General features: G+C 41.5%; 1 protein-coding gene across 2 annotated transcripts in view; it reads left to right on the top strand.

Annotated features, from left to right (window-relative positions):
• TLN2 (talin 2) overlaps positions 1 to 23889 on the top strand; it is a 210054-nt gene that overhangs the window by 109070 nt on the left and 77095 nt on the right. For both annotated transcript variants that reach the window (XM_044279820.1, XM_044279819.1), the window contains exons 14-20: positions 4279 to 4462; positions 8321 to 8434; positions 17794 to 17902; positions 19456 to 19664; positions 19768 to 19866; positions 19954 to 20121; positions 21994 to 22288. In XM_044279820.1, the coding sequence (XP_044135755.1) occupies positions 4279 to 4462; positions 8321 to 8434; positions 17794 to 17902; positions 19456 to 19664; positions 19768 to 19866; positions 19954 to 20121; positions 21994 to 22288 (1178 nt within the window). The remainder of the gene's footprint in view (positions 1 to 4278; positions 4463 to 8320; positions 8435 to 17793; positions 17903 to 19455; positions 19665 to 19767; positions 19867 to 19953; positions 20122 to 21993; positions 22289 to 23889) is intronic.

The following is a 23889-nucleotide window of genomic DNA, read 5'->3' as shown; positions in this document are numbered from 1 at the left end:
CTCCGTTCCGCCTCCATTCCGCTCAGGAGACGGACACCCAAACGCAGCTTGCAGCATTTTGGTGTCCGCCTGGCCGTGCGGAGCCAAACTGATCCGTCCTGACTTACAATGCAAGTTAATGGGGACAGATCCGACAATATATTCTAACACAGAGGCAATCCCATAGTGATGGGGACGCTTCAAGTTAGAATATACCAAAAACTGTGTACATAACTGCCCCCTGCTGCCTGGCACCACCTGATCTCTTACAGGGTGCTGTGCCGCATCTGAGGGGTTAATTGTGCGGATCTCAGCCTGATCGGGTGCTGCCAGACAGCAGGGGCCATACCCCCCTCCCTCCCCAGTATTGGCATTGGTGGCCAGTGCAGCCCCCAGCCCCTCCCTCCCCAGTATTAGCATTGGTGGCCAGTGCGCCCCCCCCCCTCCCTCCCCAGTATTGAAAACAGTGGTGGCAGTGGCCAGTGCGCCCCCCCCCCCCCCCCCCCCTTCATTGGTGGCAGCGGAGCGGAATTTCCGATCTGAGGGATTAATTGTGCGGAACACAGCCCCCTGTAAGAGATCGGGTGGTGCCAGGCAGCAGGGGGCAGTTATCTACACAGTTCTTGGTATATTCTAACTTGAAGAGTCCCCATCACCATGGGAACGCCTCTGTGTTAGAATATACTGTCGGATCTGAGTTTTTACGATCTTGAAAACTCGGATCTAAAAAAGCTGTTATGCAGACGGATCTGTTCTGAACGGATACCATCGTTTGCATTATAGGTGTGGATACGTCTGTGCAGATACCAGACGGATTCGCACCGAACGCAAGTGTGAAAGTAGCCTAAACCGTGAGCAATGGTGGAAGCAGAAGGCACTGTTCTTTGTATAGTGGCCATGTCGGCATATGGCTCCTCAACTCTTTCATATGAATGCAGATGTCCCACCCCTACTAATCTGATATTGATGACCTACAGTGGATATAAAAAGTCTACACACCCCTGTTAAAATGTCAGGTTTCTGTGATGTAAAAAAATGAGACAAAGATAAATAATTTCAGAACTTTTTCCACCTTTAATGTGACCTATAAACTTTTCAACTCAATTGAAAAACAAACTGAAATCTTTTAGGTAGAGGGAAGAAAAAATATAAAAATAAAATATAGTTGTATAAGTGTGCACACCCTTAAACTAATGCTTTGTTGAAGCACCTTTTGATTTTATTACAGCACTCTTTTTGGGTATGAGTCTATCAGCATGGCACATTTTGACTTGGCAAGATTTGCCCACTCTTCTTTGCAAAAACACTCCAAATCTGTCAGATTGCGAGGGCATCTCCTGTGCACAGCCCTCTTCAGATCACCCCACAGATTTCCAATCAGATTCAGGTCTGGGCTCTGGCTGGGCCATTCCAAAACTTTAATCATCTTCTGGTGAAGCCATTCCTTTGTTTTGGATGTATGCTTTGGGTCGTTGTCATGCTAAAAGATGAAGTTCCTCTTCATGTTCAGCTTTCTAGCAGAAGCATGAAGGTTTTGTGCCAATATTGGCTGGTATTCGGAACTGTTCATAATTCCCTCTAGCTTAACTAAGGCCCCAGTTCCAGCTGAAGAAAAACGGCCCAAAGCATGATGCTGCCACCACAATGCTTCACTGTGGGTATGGTGTTCTTTTGGTGATGTGCAGTTGTTTTTGCGCAAAACATATCTTTTGGAATTATGGCCAAAAAGTTCAACCATGGTTTCATTAGACCATAACACCTTTTCCCACATGCTTTTGGGAGACTTCAGATGTGTTTTTGAAAAATGTAGCCTGGCTTTGATGTTTTTCTTCGTAAGAAAAGGCTTTCCTCTTGCCCCTCTACCCCATAGCCCAGACATATGAAGAATACGGGAGATTGATGTCACATGTATCACACAGCCAGTACTTCCCAGATATTCCTGCAGCTCCTTTAATATTGCTGTAGGCCTCTTGGTAGCCTCCCAGACCAGTTTTCTTCTCGTCTTTTCATCAATTTTGGAGGGACGTCCAGTTCTTGGTAATGTCACTGTTGTGCCATATTTTCTCCACTTGATGATGACTGTCTCAACTGTGTTCCATGGTATATCTAATGCCTTGGAAATGCTTTTGTACCCTTCTCCTGACTGATACCTTTTAACAATGAGATCCCTCTGATGGTTTGGAAGCTCTCTGTGGACCATGGCTTTTGCTGTGGGATGCGACTAAGAAAATTTCAGGAAAGACCAACTAGAGCAGCAACTTCCCCAGTTATAAGAGGGTGTGCACACTTATGCAACCACATTATTATTATTTTTTGTTTTGTTTTCATCCCTCCACCTAAAAGATTTCAGTTTGTTTTTCAATTGAGTGGTACAGTTTATAGGTCACATTAAAGGTGGAAAAAGTTCTGAAATGATTTATCTTTGTCTGTTTTTTTTTTTACATCACAGAAACCTGACATTTTAACGGGTATGTAGACTTTTTATATCCACTGTATCTGAAGAATTCGCTATCAATATCAGAAAACTGGAATGCCCCTTTATGCTAGTCTCTCACTGGTATAAACCACCAGAGTTGCTCCACAGAATGGACTTTAAAGGGGTTGTCAGTTATTTTTAGTGATGACCTACCATCATTCATTTCAATGTGACAGTTTGAAATGAATGGGACAGCTTAGGTGTAATTACACTGCTCGCTGCTGTGGATTTGACGGCAAGCAGGTAAACAATAAACAGGCGTGTCCCTTCTCTTCAACCACCTGAAGGCTCATGCACATGACCGTATATATATTGCGGTCTGCAATAAACGGATCCGCAAAAAATACGTATGACGTCCGTGTGCATTCCGTATTTTGCGGAACAGCTGGCCCCTAAAAGAACAGTGCTATCCTTGTCCGTAATGCGGACAATAATAGGACATGTTCTATTTTTTGGGCGGAACGGAAATACGGACATACAGAAGCGGAATGCACACGGAGTACCTTGTGTTTTTTTTTTTGCGGACCCATTGAAATTAATGGTTCCGCATACAGTCTGCAAAAAAAACTGAACGGACACGGAAATAAAAATAAGTTCGTGTGCATGAGCCCTGATCAGCAGGGGTGTTGGACCCCCGCCAATCTGATATTGATGACCTATCCTCAGGATAGGTCATCAATAAAAATAACTTGGGCAGCCCCTTTAAGCAGTCATCAGTCTGCTGAAGATGCTAGGTTTAGGAAATATCTTGCATATTTGGTTTAATTGTGAGAAACTCAGTGATTAAAACACAATAGAAAAAATCCTTAACATAGTTTGTACGGCTGAAATTAGACCTCATTCCAGAGGAAGGCAAAAATCCCTCATCAGCCAGAAGCCAATTTTGGTCATTTTAGGAAAAAACTAATCCTTCCCGACTCCAATCAGGCGATTCAAATAACTCCCTGTATCAATGACCCTTCTCTAGAAATCTAATAACTATAACGTATAATATTTTTACTAGTGTTGAGCAAAATCAAGCTTCAGATTAGAGATCCGAAGAATGGTTGATTTAAGCCAACAACATGTTGGACAAGTGGATCCTGTGGATAGGTGGACCAAAAGTCTTAGATGTTATCCCATGAATAATGTAAAGAATGAAAATCAGATATCATATAGTATATGACAATCTCTTTCTAACAAAGCTAGAAACAGCCCTGTACCTCACATGGATCCAGAGATCTTCCCATTCATTGCTCTGCTAGATTTATATCAAGCTGACAGCTCAAGGGGAGTGTCTTTTCTGCTGCAGCTCAGGGGGCGTATCCATGCTCTCCCTATCACAGCTCAGGGTGCGAGTCCATGCTCTCCCTATCACAGCTCAGGAGACAGATGAAGGATGAAACTGAGCATGTGCGGCCTTCTTAATGAGGCGGTCAAAGAAATGAGAAATTAAGTGGCACTGTACAGATAGAGAGATATATATATATATCTCTATCTCTATCTATCTATCTATTTTATAGAATTTTATTGGCTATACAAAATTTTTTATTACATGCATTTACAAAAGTGTTCAGATCCAGGTTCTGGTTTGAAAACTGTAGAATATTTTTAGTGGGGCAACCCCTTTAAGTAAAACCTAGGGCAGATGGATTTCATGAAAGTAGAAGATTACATATAACACCAGTGTTTGAACATTATCAGGATACCTTACTCATTGTTTGTAAACATGTAATACAATACGGTTGTATGGTTGTCTGTCCATATTGTTTCAAATAAAGAATAACGAATAAAAATCCCCAAACTAAAGTTCTTCCTAACACAGAACACATCTCTTTCTTCAGATCTACTATTCTTCAGCAGCAGCAGGTTACCCGGCCTGGTAAGCCTGAACATGGCACAGTCGCTCTGCCTGCAATTATACGGTCAGGGTCAAGTGGACCAGAGACTTTTAACATTGGCACCATGCCATCAGCTCAGCAACAACTTACCACAGGCCAGATGCACAGAGGTCACATGCCTCCACTAGTAAGTATAAGTGAACCGAAATTTAAAGTTTTGGGTTTTGTATATGGCTTAACAGAATATAGGGCACAATATCCTTTTCCTAGTACTGTTGTATTAACCACTTCCTGACCCTTCCATAGACTATAAACATCCGGGCGGCCTGGTTTATCTTTGAATGGACGTTTTAGAACACCCATTTACATATAGAAGCTGCACGCAAATCGTTCAGCTGCTGTCAGTGACATCAGGGCGGCCCATAGAGAAGACCGGGACCATTCCTGGGTGTCCCTGCCTTCTAGATCACTGTGAACACAGCACTGAAGGAGCGCTTTTTACATAACTAAGAAAGCGATGTGCTGCTTCCTGCTTTGAAGGGGGCCAGGAGAGTGCAGGAGCTGTTGGGTCTTCCATAGACCACGATCAGCCCTGCACTGAGGCTGTACAGCGCTGTATTCTGCTGTACAGCCTCTCTGGGGGTGTATTTCCCCTGTAATTGGGGCTACTATGTCAGCACCAGCCACAGGAGAAATCAATAGTGGAGAAAAAAAAAGTGAAGTTAAATGTCCCCCAGAGGGGGGGGGGGGGGGGACACACAAAGTGTAAAATAAGTGTTTTATAAAAAATAAAAAATCATTTAAAAATAGACATATTTCGTATCACTGTGTTTATAACTACCAAAGTTATTACCACGTAAGGTGACACAGGTCAGATTTGCAAACTTAGGCCTGGTTAAGATTAGCTTAGATGCAGTCAGGGATGCAGTGTCATACATGCTAAATGTGGTACCCAGCATTGATGCAGTTTTCGAAGCCTTTATGCTGTAAAACTGGTGTAATAGCACTACTAAGTCTCTTGTGTGGTGCTCGCTGTATTTTCTCTGGAATCTTCTTTGTCCATTTTTATTTTATTAGGTCTGAAATATAAATATGTACATCATTTGCATTGTGTAGTAAAAGAACCAGTTTTCCAAAGCACAAACTCTCAAAATTTCTCACCCACCCTTCAATCCCAACTCTTCACCCATGCGCACCACGGAAAACTTCAATCAAAATGTATTGAACTTTTAGATACAAGAGGTTGTCCAGCTTTTGTTAGAGGTTGTCTTACTTCAGCAAGTGGCATTTATCACGAAGAGAAGGTTAATACAATGCACTTACTAATGTATTGTGATTGTCCATATTGCCTCCATTGCTGGTTGTATTCATTTTTACATCATATTATACACCACTCGTATCCAGGGGTTACAATACATTAGTAAGTTCCTTGTAGTAACTTTCTATGCATGATAAATGCCATTTGCTGAAGTGAGACAACCCCTTCAAGTGTTGGCCTATCCTCTGGACTTGTGTTGTACACCTGGCACCACCGCCGATCAGCTGTAGCTCCAGCGCTGCATGTCTTCGTCGGAACTACATAGCTCCGTCAACTATTAGCTTGCAGCTGCCATCTCTGAATGGACGTTCCAGAACGTCCCTTCAGAGATAAACCAACCGCCGAAGGACGTTTATAGTAAATGAGCGGTTGGGAAGTGGTTAAAGCGCCATTCATTCCATGGAGCTGTACATATGATAAGGGGTATACATACTTAATACAGGCAATAAGCATGAACAAGACGAGTTACAAACTGTTACAAAAAGAGAGAAGGCCCTGCAAATGAGCGCTTACAATCTACATGGTATGGGAGAAGGACACAGTAGGTGAGGGTAAAGTTGGTCATGGCGGTATATAGGTAGCAGGGTCACTGGTTGTAGGCTTGTCTGAAGTATGTAGTGGTTAGTATTTTGAACTGAATTCGCTGGGCAATGGGGAGCCAATGAAGGGATTGGCAGAGGGGAGAGGCAGAGGAGAAACAAGGGAAGAGGTGGATTAACCGGGCAGCGGAGTTGAGGGTTGTGAGAGTGGTAGATGGAAGGCCACAGAGGAGGGTGTTGCAGTAGTCTAGGTGGGAGATGATGAGGGCATGTAGAAGCATTTTTGCAGACTTCTGAGAAAAGCAGGGATTCGGGAGATATTTTCTAGTTGGAGGCGGCAAGTGGTGGAGAGGGCTTGGATTGCGGTCTGAAGGAGAGGGCAGAATCCAAGGTCACTGCAAGGCAGCGGACTTGGTTGACCGGGGAAAATGTGCAGCTGTTGATCGTGATAGATAGGTCTGTTGGGCAGCGAGGGGGGGTGGACTGTTTGAACAAGATGGGGGAAATATGCTAAATTCTGTTTTATCCATGTTAAGTTTTAGAACGCATAGCACCCGCACTGAATTCTTACCCATTCATTTAAATTTTTTTCACGCATCAGTTCTGCGTTGCGTGAAAAACGCAGCATGTTCTATATTCTGCGTTTTTTACGCAGCCCTGGCCCCATAGAAGTGAATGGGGCTTAAGTGAAAAACGCATCGCATCCGGAAGCAAGTGCGGATGCAATGCGTTTTTCACTGATGTTTGCTAGGAGATGTTTGTAAAACTTCAGTTTTTTTTTTATCACTCGCGTGAAAAACGCATCAAAACTGACTGAACTTGCTTGCAAAATGGTGCGAGTTTTACTGAATTTACCCTGAACGCATCCGGACCTAATCCGTCACGCTCGTGTGAAAGAGGCCTTATGTAGTCCCACTGCCGGAGCTACACAGCTGGTATAGGGTTTCGGACCCCAGCGATCAGCTTGTGATGGCCTATCCTGAGGATAAACTTTGTAAAAGCTGGACAACTCTTTAACAAAACTCCCATTCTGTTTTTTTTGCATTTTCCAGTGTCCTGAAGCAGTCTATTAAATCACAAGTACACATTAAAAATAACTCTAACATGGTACGGTAATAGAGCGAGCTGATCGCCTCCGCATACCTCCCATTATTCTCTCCCTGGTTAGTGTCACTGGAGCATTTCCTGGGTGTTTTCTCCACTCTTTTTGATTTGCCATGATGCTAATTTCTCTTTTGTGCAGATGAACGTTTCTCCGTTACAAAGCGCACTTGCTCACTTAGGCGTAATCTCATGCTTGATGAAGCTGATCACTCGCTTAATGACTCCATATCACGCAAAAGTAAACACGTCCCCGGCCATGTCCGCTAATTAGATTCAGGATAGCTGCTAGTACTCGACATACACTAAACTCCGCTGAGGTAATGGAACTGGAAGCCCTTCAGAGAAGCTCCATTGGCCGTGTGAAGGAATTTTAATATTTTACTGGCTTCAGAATGAAATCTTGAATGGGAACAAAAGATAAAAATAACACAAGATGACATAAAATTGGCTTTAGGATACGAATATTACTTCTCTTTTTAATTTCTTTCTTATTATGCAATTTCTTCTTGGGTTCATTGAAGGCTTGCTCTCCCATTTTATGTGCCGGCGTTACAGATGTGTCGAATGTGCCTTTTTGTCTGGGGGAATAAAATCTTAGTGACAGGATGCCGCCCCCTCACGTGCTCCTCTGTACACTTGTGCCCATTTTCTGTGTGGGAGAAAACATAGACTCATTTTGTCTAGGTCTGCGGTTCATGAAATGTCTTGTTATGCTCATCCTTTCAATTAATCAAATCCCAAACCATCCGGCCATATGTCACTGTTAATTAGCAGAATTGTCTCCTAACCTACTTTCTGTTCGTTTTCGAAGACGCTGGAAAATATTTTCTGTAAGGACTTGGACGCTGCTGGGAGAAAAAGCCTCCTCTTCGCTTTGCTTTTGTTCAATGGCTGCATCTGCTGTTACGTCTATGGATGAATGGAGCTTGGCCGGGTGTTTATATGTGTTTTATATATGTAAATGTGTGTGTCCGTGATATATTCCTGGATCACATTCTTCTACAGGGAGACAGATCTGGGGGGTTTTTAACAGTGAATTAGCTTAAGTTTATGTGCTTCATATTCATGGTTGTCTTCTTTTCAGACGTCAGCCCAGCAAGCTCTGATGGGGACCATTAACACCAGCATGCATGCAGTTCAACAGGCACACGATGATCTGAGCCAAGTGGACAATCTGCCACCTCTAGGACATGACATGGTGAGAGCCTCATAATGTGATCTCTACATTTGAATTGACAATTTGTTCTTTTACGGTAACTTGCGGTTAATATTTACGTCCTTACATAGATCTATCTAATTAAGGTTTTTAGAGTTGACAACACGTATTCAGTGGATAGCGATTTAGTTAAAAGGGGTTATCCCATGACTAATGTCTGATTTTTCATTTTTTACGTCATATTGTACAGTGATGGCTAACCTCCGGCACTCCAGCTGTGGTAAAACTACAACTCCCAAGATGCACACTTGCTTGGCTGTTCTCAGAACTCCACAAAAATGAATAGATGACGTAGGGATCGTAGTTTCACCACAGCTGTGCCGGAGGTTAGCCATCACTGATATACACTCACCTAAAGAATTATTAGGAACACCTGTTCTATTTCTTATTAATGCGATTATCTAGTCAACCAATCACATGGCAGTTGCTTCAATGCATGTAGGGTTGTGGTCCTGGTCAAGACAATCTCCTGAACTCCAAACTGAATGTTAGAATGGGAAAGAAAGGTGATTTAAGCAATTTTGAGTGTGGCATGGTTGTTGGTGCCAGAAGGGCCGGTCTGAGTATTTCACAATCTGCTCAGTTACTGGGATTTTCACGCACAACCATTTCTAGGGTTTACAAAGAATGGTGTGAAAAGGGAAAAACATCCAGTATGCGGCAGTCCTGTGGGTGAAAATGCCTTGTTGATGCTAGAGGTCAGAGGAGAATGGGCCGACTGATTCAAGCTGATAGAAGAGCAACGTTGACTGGAATAACCACTCGTTACAACCGAGGTATGCAGCAAAGCATTTGTGAAGCCACAACACGCACAACCTTGAGGCGGATGAGCTACAACAGCAGAAGACCCCACCGGGTACCACTCATCTCCACTACAAATAGGAAAAAGAGGCTACAATTTGCACGAGCTCACCAAAATTGGACTGTTGAAGACTGGAATAATGTTGCCTGGTCTAATGAGTCGCGATTTTCTGTTGAGACATTCAAATGGTAGAGTCCGAATTTGGCGTAAACAGAATGAGAACATGTATCCATCATGCCTTGTTACCACTGTGCAGGCTGGTGGTGGTGGTATAATGGTGTGGGGGATGTTTTCTGGGCATACTTTAGGCCCCTTAGTGCCAATTGGCCATCGTTTAAATGTCACGGACTACCTGAGCATTGTTTCTGACCATGTCCATCCCTTCATGACCACCATGTACCCTACTTCCAGCAGGATAATGCACCATGTCACAAAGCTCGAATCATTTCAAATTGGTTTCTTGAACACGACAATGAGTTCACTGTACTAAAATGGCCCGCACAATCACCAGATCTCAACCCAATAGAGCATCTTTGGTATGTGGTGGAACGGGAGCTTCGTGCCCTGGATGTGCATCCCTCAAATCTCCATCAACTGCAAGATGCTATCCTATCAATATGGGCCAACATTTCTAAAGAATGCTATCCGCACCTTGTTGAATCAATGCCACATAGAATTAAGGCAGTTCTGAAGGCAAAAGGGGGTCCAACACCGTATTAGTATGGTGTTCCTAATAATTATTTTGATGAGTGTAGTACATCCCAATGTCTTTTTAACTAAAATAGAACCAGCCCTGTACCTCACATGGATCTGGAGATCTCCCCATTCATTGCTCTTCTAGATTTATATCAAGATGGCAGCTCAAGGGGAGTGTCTTTTCTGCTGCAGCTCAGGGGGCGTGTCCATGCTCTACCTATTACAGCTCAGGAGGCAGCTGAAGAATGAAACTGAGCATGTGCGGCCATCTCAATGAGCAGGACAAAGAAATAAGAAAAAAGGACAAACAGCAGGGGGCGCTATACAGATACATTTTATTGAATAACTCGGTGGCTTTTCTAAATTTTGAATTACATTCAATTACAAAAGTGTTCAGATCCAGGTGCTGGTTTGAAAACTAGAATATTTTTTGTGGGACAACCCTTTTAAAGTGAACCATGAAAATGCAGTTTTATCAGCAGCAGCATATTATAGGGCAGGATAAGCTGAGCAGATTGCTATATATATATAATATTAGTAATTATATTTTTTGGTGGGAAAGATCTATTATAGCTTGCTGATTATATTCCTTTCTGGACTTAGGAGTCCAGTAGGCGGTTCTGTTAGAGATTGACAGCTTTCTCTCTATGCACAGTCATGCAAAGGGATTGCCCACCAGACTCCTATGCCCAGAAAGAGCAGGAATATAAATTAATAAAATACACGTTATATGGGATCTTTTATCACAAAACTATAGATGATACTGCTTGGCTTCTCCAGATTCTCTTCAATTGCAATGCAACTCACGTTTATTAAAAATCAGACATAAAGGGATTTTACTGACAGCAATAAAGTCATTTTGTTGAACATTTATATCGCTCTGAAGTTTGACGGTTTCATGTTCAAGACAGTGTTCTTTATTGACCGAGGTCTGAACGAGAGAAACCGAAGAATGTGCTAATAAACATTTATCCTAGGCTTGTGGAATGAAAGAACTATTCCAGATAAATGGGAATAAGTCTGATACAGTAGAATATTAGATCTGGCAAAAATATGCTGTAATAACCATGGGTTATTACGTGGCTCCCTGTCAGTCAGCCGTCTAATTGTTTGGATTGCTTACTACTCAGTGAGATATCCCACGTGCCCCCCAACCCCTCATCCATATTTCCCTTGTAATGAAACTTATCAAGAATATGCTGGTTTTGAGTATTCTATGAATTATTGAACATGTCAATGGCATGGTTCCATATTTGTACATGGTAGCCGCTACAGATGGCTGATGCAAGGTAAAAATGCTAGTTCACTACAAGTCACACCCGGGTCCCAATGGTATTGATTGTGACAGGTGCAGAATACCGATAAACGTCCACTCGCTTCCTTCGAGGGGTTGATGTTTAGTATTCTGGATGCCCACAGATATGTCTTCTATAAAGTAACCATGTGAGTGGCACATGTGGTGCTCCATGCTATTGGTGACACAGTTACTGACTGAAAACCACCCTAGGCACATCCCACATATGAAATGAATGACTGGCTCGCCATTGACCTGAATATTAGATTGCTACACAGGATTTATTTATATATAACATTAAAGGGGTTTTCCGAGATTGTTTTTTAACTGATTACTTATCCTTTGGATAGTAGAAAATAAAAGGCGACAGCAGCATCTCCGGTATCTTCTTTACTGATGAGACTTCAATGAACGTGTACACGAAAAAAAACAAATGCAACGTTTCGGCTACATGGTAGCCTTTATCAAGCAATGCTTGATAAAGGCTACCATGTAGCCGAAACGTTTCATTAGTTTTTTTCGTGTACACGTTCATTGAAGTCTCATCAGTAAAGAAGATACCGAAGATGCTGCTGTCGCCTTCTATTTTCTATTGTCTTGGTGACTGCTGAGGATCTGCGGTCACGGCGTGACTGGTGCATACCGAAGTGGTCGTGGAGACCTATGTGTGCTGCTTTTTCATATTTCTTCAGACTATCCTTTGGATCGGTCATCAGGATCTGAATGATGGAGGTCAGACACCGGGACCCCCGCTGATCAGCTGTTAGAGAAGGCACTCAACAGTAGCTCCGTGTCCACATTACGTTCATCGGTCACATGGCCTAGGCGCAGCTCAGCGCCATTGAAGTGAATGGGGCTGAGCACAATAGCAAGCACATCCACTATATTATGTACGGCGCTGTGTGCTTGGTGATCAGAGAAAAGACCTCGAAGCTACTGAGAGCGTCAGTGGTTTCTCAAACAGTTGATCGATGGGGGTCCTGGGTGTCCTACCCGACCAATGAGATACTGATGGATAGGTCATCAATTAAACAATCTTATACATTATCTGTATACATTATTTCTATTGATATTATATTAATTTAAATAATGTATTGATCCATCTATTGATTTATATTTTTATAGGTAATTTTTATTCTGTTGATTTGTACATTGATCCATATGCGATATTGATTGGATATTACATTGCTCTATACACTATTAACTGGTATATAGTTACATATACTGTTAATTTAATCATAAAATTACTAATTTTATTTGGATGTGGTTATTATACAGAGGACGCTGATAATATTTTTCGTTATTACTAACTAATAAATTGTATTTTATTTTTAACAGACTTAGTCACAGGAGAGCCAGTCATTAATTTTATTTCAATTTGTATTGTATGTGTTAGCTTTTTGGATATAAAACTGACTGCACTCATGGTGGTCCCAATTACGGTAGTACAGCTACAGTGATCTTTCCCCATATGTCACAAGGCTTGGCTACATCCTGCAAAAAAAGTGGTGTTTGCCAAAATACTCAAGCTCGCAACCCCCATCATTGTAGCTAAAGACTCTAAAATATAAAAAGCAATAAACTGAAAAGGAAAAAATATTTCTGCAAAATGGTCTAAATTCAGTGATACAAGTTTAAAATACTAGTTCATTACAGGATGCAGCCAGGACTGATTAATTGGCTGAAGGCCATGGATGTTTGATCAACGGAATGAAGAACCGGTAATTGAATTTGGTTGGCAGAATGACGGGCCTGCCACGTTCAAGCCAGTGTTTGGTTACCTTCATCTTTTACACAAATACTGAACCCTAGATATGAATGTCCTGCAGCTCAAAAACCTGAAAACCAGGCACAGCCTCTTGTAACAATGAAAGAGACATGAGGTTTGCTGGTTCATCACGACCTCTTCATTCTGCCGGTCAGGTTCAGTCTTGGAAATCCCAGAATTTTATGAGGCTAAAGGCCCCTTTACACTGTTCAATGTTCTTTAGCGATAATCTGCTGGTGTGAAGGTGCCGCAGATTACCCGATAAACGAGCAAAATGCTCATTCATTGGGTTATTGGACCTCTCATTTGGTCACCTAAATCATCATTTGCCTTCAGCAGATAGTGCTGTCTAAACAGCGATTCTGTATGGGGACTGTATGGTCTTCACTGATGAGCATGTGTTTGCCGCGAAGGAACGCTTCCTTCCAATCATCAGCTTCATCTGTCCAGTGATTATTTATATATATATATATATATATATATATATATATATATATATATATATGCAGAGAATCGGACAGCACTCCAAGACTTGAAAAAAGTAGAAATCTTTATTCACCCATGTGAAAAATAATTGCAACGTTTCAGCTCACAATCGAGCCTTTCTCAAGCAATGAAACACAAGACTGTGCATGTCTTATACAGCTTTTTCAAAAATCAGACAACCAATGAATTTTACAAATCAAGACATGTGACTGGTGAACATGTGAAAGTAGTTCACCTCATTAGATCATGTGAACAATTACTTATGCAAAGTACCATACTGCTGGATACACAGGGATGTGTCCATTAGTGTTGTATCCAAGCTTGTAACATTTAAATAACGTATACTACAAAGTGCATATGTGCATAAATAAAGTGCATGAAGATACAAAAAAATTAAATCATGTATTAATGTTTAAAATCATACACCACAGAGGCTGAGGGAAAACAGTGAAGGTTTGATCATGTTCGACAAAACCGCATGTTCATGTGAATACTGGCCAAAAACAGCCCTGTTAACTAATACTGTCAAAACCACAGCATGTCAAAGACAAACCTCCACCCACAATGTGCGCTCGCAACTGCGCTCCAATATATCCTCGGCAGCCAGATATCATACTATTGCCGTGTGGGAGCTATTGCATACGCACAATGTGACATTATTAAAGGCATCGTCTTTGTAGCAAAGCGCTTGACACTGTATATGCTTCACTGTCAGGACCAATCAGAGAGGGATCCAACCTTCCGGGTAGATCAACCCCTCCAAAGTTATGGTCAGGTAAGGGGGACACCACATGCAAATGTAGTGCACCCCGAACCGTCCCATTATAACGGTCCATAGACAGTGTAATGGGGATCTCCCATATAAATCACTTGATAGCAGAAAAATGGTTTTGACACATCGTGGATGCAGTAACAGAAAAAATTCTATCCAGTTAAATTCATACACATAGAACATCACAAGCTGTCGCATGTATCCAGACTTCTATGTTCACTGTTTCCGCATCAGTCTGTGTGGTGTCTAAAAAACAAATAAGAGAAAATTACTCATATGCTTGTGAATCTTATCTAAATTCCATCATCACAACAGGGATCATGCCAGAAAGCATAAAGAGTGGGATATCAGGCAAACAGTAATCTAGAAGCATCCAGGATTATATTCCACATTTAACCCTTTAGGTTTTAGGCTATCTAAAGTGTAGATCCACCACATTTCTTTGTTTTTCAATATTTTTATTCGATTGCCCCCTCTCCTGGGGGGAGGTACATGATCTACAATCCAGCATGTTAATTCACGTTCTGAATGTTTCTGCTCAGAAAAATGCTTCGGTACTGGTAAATCATGTCGTTTTTGGCGAATTGAAAATCTATGGTTATTTAACCTGGTTTTCAAATCAGTGGAGGTTTCTCCCACATACAGAATTTTACATGGGCAGGTTAACACATAGATTACAAAATTAGAATTGCACGTCAAATGAAAATTAATAGGATAAGTTTTACCAGTGGCAGGATGTATAAAGCTGCGTCCCTTGCCTATGTATTTGCAATTTACGCAGCTTAAACATGGGAAGCTGCCCAATCCATATTTTGACAATTTCATTTGACGTGCTCGCTGCCTTGAGCCACAATCTGCTCTCACCAATTGGTCTTTCAGACTGCTAGCTCTCCGGTATGAAAACAGGGGAGGCAGTCTAAATTCTTCAATATCACTGAAGGTATTGCCCAGTATACTCCAGTGTTTTCTAATAATCTTGCTGATAGCTGCACTTTCCTCCGTATGAGTAGAGATAAAAGGAATCCGACGTTGGGGATTTTCCTTATCTTTCCTCACTAAGGTCAACTCTCTGTCCATCTCCAGGGCCTTATATTTATGTGTCTGTAGCAACTTTGGCGGATAACCCCTATCTTCAAACTTCCTTGACATATCCTCAAGGGCCTCCGTCAAATTGCTCTCCTCTGATGTTATTCTACGCACCCGCAAAAATTGCGAGTATGGTAAATGCCTAACCATATTTTTCGGGTGATTACTATCATATCTTAATATGGTATTCTTGTCAGTAGGTTTAGTGTATAGTTTAGTAAGGAACTTTTCCCCAGACCAGACAACCGTGGTATCAAGGAACTGTACCTCAGTGTGTGAGAAAATCAAAGTGAATTGGAGATCACTATCAATGCTATTCAAATACATATGGAAGTCAATTAGTTCCTTCACCGTGCCAGTCCAAATGAGGAAGACGTCATCGATATAACGCCACCACCGCAGAACATGTCTGAAGTGGTGTGAAACATAGATGACGTCTTCCTCAAATTTTCGCATAAAAATATTTGCGAACGTTGGGGCCATATTCGACCCCATCGCTACTCCCCTTAATTGCTTATAAAAGGAATCTTGAAACAGAAAATAGTTCCAATGTAGAACAATGCGCAAAAGAGATAAAATGAAATGTATAGCTGATTCAGTCATTGAGGAGAGTGCCAACATACATTCAACAGCCGTTATGCCCAACGTGTGGTCAATTGAGGTGTAGAGAGAGACTACATCGAAAGATGCAAGAATATATGTCTGCTCTCTATCCACCTCAATTGCGTTGAGTTTACACAAAAAATCGGTCGTGTCTTGAATGTATGAGGTCGCCCCTGTCGCAAAATTGCGAAGTATCTTATCCAAAATTCTAATTTTGTAATCTATGTGTTAACCTGCCCATGTAAAATTCTGTATGTGGGAGAAACCTCCACTGATTTGAAAACCAGGTTAAATAACCATAGATTTTCAATTCGCCAAAAACGACATGATTTACCAGTACCGAAGCATTTTTCTGAGCAGAAACATTCAGAACGTGAATTAACATGCTGGATTGTAGATCATGTACCTCCCCCCAGGAGAGGGGGCAATCGAATAAAAATATTGAAAAACAAAGAAATGTGGTGGATCTACACTTTAGATAGCCTAAAACCTAAAGGGTTAAATGTGAAATATAATCCTGGATGCTTCTAGATTACTGTTTGCCTGATATCCCACTCTTTATGCTTTCTGGCATGATCCCTGTTGTGATGATGGAATTTAGATAAGATTCACAAGCATATGAGTAATTTTCTCTTATTTGTTTTTTAGACACCACACAGACTGATGCGGAAACAGTGAACATAGAAGTCTGGATACATGCGACAGCTTGTGATGTTCTATGTGTATGAATTTAACTGGATAGAATTTTTTCTGTTACTGCATCCACGATGTGTCAAAACCATTTTTCTGCTATCAAGTGATTTATATGGGAGATCCCCATTACACTGTCTATGGACCGTTATAATGGGACGGTTCGGGGTGCACTACATTTGCATGTGGTGTCCCCCTTACCTGACCATAACTTTGGAGGGGTTGATCTACCCGGAAGGTTGGATCCCTCTCTGATTGGTCCTGACAGTGAAGCATATACAGTGTCAAGCGCTTTGCTACAAAGACGATGCCTTTAATAATGTCACATTGTGCGTATGCAATAGCTCCCACACGGCAATAGTATGATATCTGGCTGCCGAGGATATATTGGAGCGCAGTTGCGAGCGCACATTGTGGGTGGAGGTTTGTCTTTGACATGCTGTGGTTTTGACAGTATTAGTTAACAGGGCTGTTTTTGGCCAGTATTCACATGAACATGCGGTTTTGTCGAACATGATCAAACCTTCACTGTTTTCCCTCAGCCTCTGTGGTGTATGATTTTAAACATTAATACATGATTTAATTTTTTTGTATCTTCATGCACTTTATTTATGCACATATGCACTTTGTAGTATACGTTATTTAAATGTTACAAGCTTGGATACAACACTAATGGACACATCCCTGTGTATCCAGCAGTATGGTACTTTGCATAAGTAATTGTTCACATGATCTAATGAGGTGAACTACTTTCACATGTTCACCAGTCACATGTCTTGATTTGTAAAATTCATTGGTTGTCTGATTTTTGAAAAAGCTGTATAAGACATGCACAGTCTTGTGTTTCATTGCTTGAGAAAGGCTCGATTGTGAGCTGAAACGTTGCAATTATTTTTCACATGGGTGAATAAAGATTTCTACTTTTTTCAAGTCTTGGAGTGCTGTCCGATTCTCTGCATATATTACAAGGTGGAAAGCTCATTCCTTTGGACACAGCACCTGAGCCAACAGACTGGTGCCGCCAAATCTCCTTTTCTGCTATACGTATATATATATATATATATATAATATTATTATTATTATTATTATTTATTATTATTTTTTTTTTTTTTTTTTTTTATTATACATATATATTGTGTTCTAGGCGTCCAGAGTTTGGATTCAAAACAAAGTAGATGAGTCGAAGCATGAGATCCACTCCCAAGTGGACGCCATCACTGCAGGAACCGCATCAGTGGTCAACCTGACTGCAGGTATTACTATGGTATTCAGTTATCTCTTTATGCTTTAGTAGTAGTAGAGGTCAGTACAAGTCATTAAAGCTGCAGCATTATTGCTCATTTGTGTAAAACCCTTTAGCAGTACATTATGGATTTAGCAATGGCAGACCTGACTGCTCCACAATGAAAATAAATGTAGTGACGTGCTCCACTGGCTCCTTTTTTAACCTCATTAGACTTTCAGGAGCATCATGTTTTTCTTAGTAAACAGGCAGAGGTGACAGTGAATACAGATAAGTGCCAGTGTGCGCTTTATTCATCCTGTGGTTTATTCTCCTACATAGTGAGATGATGTGATTTAAGAAAAAAATTCTTCTGTAAACATAGGATATTACCATTTTATTTTTGTGCGTATGAGCTTTTAATTATAACATGTTGGCAGCACATTGTGTCATATCTTTGCGCTCCCTCCATCTTTTCTTAGTTAGGGATAAACCCTTTTTACATTTTGCAGTGATGCTGCTGGACCTGGCTTTGTCCATGCGCTGATGATGGGTAATTTGTATGGGATCGATTTAGCTTTAGCAATTCATGTTTTCGCTGAAAAAAAGAGAGCACAAAAAATTTAGTTAAATAGGGCATGAAGGACAACTTATATCCTGTGACATATGCTTAGCAGATTTATCGGTGACAGGGTCACTTCATATGTAGCCATGTTCTATAAGGTGTAAACCTTAGGCCATGTTCACCCCAGCACGTCCGTTTCCATTGCTCTGCTTTTGTTATAAGGGTAGAACAATAAAAATTATTAATTGACGTGCCGAAACTGACTGTAACGTACTGCGCCCAATGGACCTCATTGACTTTAATGAGATCCTTCAGGCCTCCATTGGAAAATCTGCCATCTTAATGAACAGGAAGGCCACATGCTGTCCTGTGTTTTTGAGAGAATCTGCAACAAAAGCCCTGATGTAGGTGCGAGCATAGCCTGATGTAGGTGCGAGCATAGCCTGTTGTGGGTGCTGATTTCCTTGAGAACAAGAGGATTGGTATGTTGAAACCCGACATCCCTATCCTTTTGCCTCCCAACATCTGCCTTGTGCAAGGCCACCCAACTTTTTTATATTAGATGGATTTGGCTAACAATGTGTATGTCCAACTTTAGTGATGGTTACCCTGTCCTGCTTGAAAATCAGGGGCGGACTAGCCATAGACCTTACAGGGAAACTTCCTGGTGGGCCGATGCCCAGGGGGCCATCCAAGCCCTCATCATGGCCGCTGTCTGGGTACATAACTATCTGATGTCATGAGCATTACACTTGCCCTGCCTTCTGTGAATTTGCACACTCATGGGGCCAGTTTTAGGTTTTTATTGCAGGACCACTTTAAGTTCCCAGTCTTGCCCTGTTCTCTATTAAAAGTCAGCAATAAAAAAACTGTTTAATAAATCTAAAATGCTAAAATTCTAAGTTTGAGGAAGGCAGCTTTAGTGCGATAGTGATGTCTGATGTGCATTGTGGAGATGATCATTTGTCATCAGAGGTCTTCAATCTGTATGGAGATCATTTTCTTCTTTTTCCTCCTAGGGGATCCGTCAGAGACTGACTACACGGCTGTGGGATGTGCAATTACCACTATTTCTTCCAATTTGACGGAGATGTCCAAGGGTGTAAAACTATTGGCTGCCCTGATGGAGGACGAAGTTGGAAGTGGTGAGAATTTACTGGGTGCAGCCAGGACACTGGCAGGAGCAGTCTCCGATCTGCTTACAGCAGTACAACCATCTTCAGGAGAGGTGGGCCCTCAGAATGTATTGAAAGATACATTCCAAAAACCATTTACTTGGGAAAACTGGGAATAAATGTATGCTAAGTGTAAATGTTTGCTTTCCCTTATAGCCCCGGCAGACTGTTCTCACAGCGGCAGGCAGCATCGGACAGGCAAGTGGAGACCTTCTCCGACAGATTGGAGAGAGTGAAGCAGATGAGCGGTTCCAGGTAATTATGAAATATTCAGATTGACAATGTGCCGGTTCCAATTACCACCTCCATGCTACACCCCCTTTTATGTGTTCTATATTCTAGGATGTGTTAATGAGTTTGGCAAAAGCTGTAGCCAATGCAGCTGCCATGTTGGTCCTGAAGGCCAAGAATGTGGCACAAGTAACTGAAGACACGGTCCTGCAGAACAGAGTGATTGCTGCTGCTACTCAGTGTGCGCTTTCTACCTCCCAGCTAGTGGCATGTGCCAAGGTGAGCCAGCCAGTGCATAGCGTGCAATATTCAAGTGATGCTTTTGCCATTGGGCGAGATCTATCAAAACTGGTCAAAGGAAAACGGGCTTAGTTGTCCATAGCAACCAATCAGATTGATCTTTGAAAAATAAGAGGTGGAATCTGATTGGCTGTTATGGGCAGCTATAAGCCCGTTTTCCTTTGCACCCGTTTGGATAAATCTTCCCCAGTGATTTTATAACTGCATTTCTATTTTTTGGAGCTGCAATGGATGCTAAATGGCATCAGCCTCCAGCCATGATCATTTTTATACAAATGAATGCATAGCCTCCCCCATGTTTTTTTTAGGTTACTGGTGGTCCATAACTGATGCACAAAATTTTGACACTGTTCACATTGATGTTTTTGAGTTTCCACCAGGGATTCCTAGATTGTTTATGGCAAGAACAGCACAGTCAGCAACACTCCTCTTGCCATCAGCAATTCCAGAAACCTAGCGTAGGTTGAAGCCAATGAAATGAAGCCAGCACGGCATACGTTTTTAGTACTGATCAGTTAGGCTACTTTTACACTAGCGTTCGGGGCTCCGCTTGTGAGTTCCGTTTGAAGGCTCTCACAAGCGGCCCCGAACGGATCCGTACTGCCGTAATGCATTCTGAGTGGATGCGGATCCGCTCAGAATGCCTCAGTCTGGCACCGTCTGTCCTCCGCTGAGCAGGCGGACACCCGAACGTGGCCTGGCCGCGCGGAGGCAAACGGATCCGTCCAGACTTACAAAGTCAATGTAAAGTCAAAACGGATCCGTTTGCATTATCATTTTTTTTTGTTCATGCGTTTGCATTATAGGTGCGGATGCGTCTGTGCAGATTCCAGACGGATCCGCACCTAAACGCAGGTGTGAAAGTAGCCTTCCTCAATATGGTTTTGGAGCAGATAGTATTGACTTTTTTCCATTATGGACTAATGTACATAGGACCATTCAGGTGAATTATTGGGGATGAGCCTTTGTAGAAACACCCTTTCCTGATGGCTGCCAACCATCGAGAAAATAAAGGCGACTTTTTATTTGGTGTGTCCATGAAAAAAACAGATGTCTGATTTTTTTGATTTTTTTGTGGCTGGTGGTACCTGACTAGATTACTTTGATGGTAATTATCATCATTTTACAGCTCACAATAAATGCTGGTAATGAGTTCATGTCAGTAGATTGAGCTACAGACCTGTATTACTTAGAATCTTTATCATTCATTATGGTCTTCTAATGTGTCCGTAAAAAATTGTCTGAAATATCGCTCCATGTAAAAGGTCCTTAAAACCCTTTTGAGGGTTTAGAACAAGACTTATATTACCATATGGACTGTGTAAAATTGACGGATGTCTCTGCCTTGTGGTTTTTTTTTTTTATGTCATGTAGCTCATGGTAAATGTTAGTAATGCCAGGTTGTTTCCTACATTTGTATGACAAATCTTTGCCAACGGACCCAGATAAATATGTCAAACAGATGTAACTAACAAGCCCTGTAACATTGCTTTCAAAAAGATAACATTCAGCAATACAACTTTTTTTATAACATTCAGAATAGCAAAACTTTTTGATTAAAACCATGGCTTCTGCTACAATTTATAGCACTTTCAACCCCTGCTTTTACTTAAAGAGGATTTTATAAATACTTGTACCCTCCATGAAATAACAATTCTGGAGCATCTTTACCTCAGTATTGTGTGTTCCTTTGTTATTCCTTCTATAAATGTATAAGAACACAAAAAACATTTATTAATGTAGCTTTTTATGTAACCATAAATTGCTAATTTAGAAGTACGACTTGGCAATTTTATGGGCTGCTGATCATATCCTATTGCTGTCAGACCTAATTGCTGGCCTCTGTTCTAGGTGGTAAGTCCTACTATTAGTTCACCCGTATGTCAAGAACAACTAATTGAAGCTGGGAAACTGGTGGATCGCTCTGTGGAGAACTGTGTGCGATCCTGCCAATCAGCCACAGAGGACCTTGAGTTATTGAAGCAAGTCAGCGCAGCTGCCAGTGTGGTCAGTCAAGCCCTTAATGACCTCTTGCAACATGTCCGCCAGTTTGCAAGCCGTGGGGAACCCATTGGCCGCTACGACCAGGCAACAGATACTATCATGTCCGTCACAGAGAGCATATTCAGCTCCATGGGTGATGCAGGTCAGTGCCTCTAGTAAGAAGTGACTTGGTATTGACCATTATGAATATGTGATAGGAGTATAAAAGAAGATAGTCCAGCTCAGCTCTCCACAATTCAGATGACTCACATGTACGTAAAAAGAAGACTAGTAGACTAGGTTGCAGGAAAGACTTACAGCTGGGAGGTCTGGTAAAAATATATCGTTTTATGGGGAAAGATTCAGTAAAACTTGTAATTTAAACATTTAAATCTTTTTCTGAACTTAAGGCCCACCCGCTCAGTGACTGACAGCTATCTCTGTATATACAGTTGTACGGAGAATGCTATCATTCACTCTTAACACCTTCCCCCGTGTACAACTATCAGTGACTGACAGCTATCTCTGTATACACACTTACACATGGAATGCTATTATTCACTGATAACACCTCCTCCGTGTACTGATATCAGTGACTGACAGCTATCTCTGTATACACACACAGAGAATGCTGTCAATTACTGATAACATCTTCCCCATGTACCGATATCAGTGACTGACAGCTATCTCTGTATACACACTTACACAGGGAATGCTATCAATTACTGATAACACCTCCCCTGTGTACAGCTATTAGTAACTGACAGCTATCTCTGTATACACACTTACACAGAAAATGCTGTCAATTACTGATAACATCTCCCTCATGTACAGATTTCAGTGGCTGACAGCTATCACTGTATACATACTTACACATGGAATGCTATTAATCACTGATAACACCTCCTCCGTGTACTGATATCAGTGACTGACAGCTATCTCTGTATACACACTTACACATGGAATGCTATTAATCACTGATAACACCTCCCCTGTGTACAGCTATTAGTAACTGACAGCTATCTCTGTATACACACTTACACAGAAAATGCTGTCAATTACTGATAACATCTCCCTCATGTACAGATTTCAGTGGCTGACAGCTATCACTGTATACATACTTACACATGGAATGCTATTAATCACTGATAACACCTCCTCCGTGTACTGATATCAGTGACTGACAGCTATCTCTGTATACACACTTACACAGGGAATGCTATCAATTACTGATAACACCTCCCCCGTGTACTGATATCAGTGACTGACAACTATCTCTGTAAACACACTTACACACAGAGAATGCTGTCAATTACTGATAACATCTCCCCCGTGTACAGATATCAGTGACTGACAGCTATCTCTGTATACACACTTACACAGGGAACGCTATAAATCAATGATCCTCTCTGTGAATAATAAAGGTAGAAATAACTAGAATTATTTCCCACAAAACTATATATTTTGTGGTGACAGGACCTCTTTAAAACTCAGTTTAACAAGGTATACAGCGTGCTTGAATGGCTTACTCTTTTCAGATTGATATATCTTTAGTCATAACTAATGTGCAAGCGACTTCCACACTGTATACTGTGCTGTTCTATGTTTTAAGCCGATGGAATAAAAGTTTTTATGAGAGCTCCCCGCTGTGCTGGCCATGTTTATGATTCCTACATGACATGAGAGCATTATAATAATTAGTTCGGAAGCACAATCACTCTGAGGTGTGATTGAACCTGCTTGTATATTTATGCATTAGTTAAT

Source organism: Bufo gargarizans, chromosome 2 (assembly GCF_014858855.1).
Source record: "Bufo gargarizans isolate SCDJY-AF-19 chromosome 2, ASM1485885v1, whole genome shotgun sequence".
NCBI lineage: Eukaryota > Metazoa > Chordata > Amphibia > Anura > Bufonidae > Bufo > Bufo gargarizans.
The sequence above is the reverse complement of the archived record's forward strand: the minus strand, read 5'-3'. Positions and strand labels throughout refer to the sequence as shown.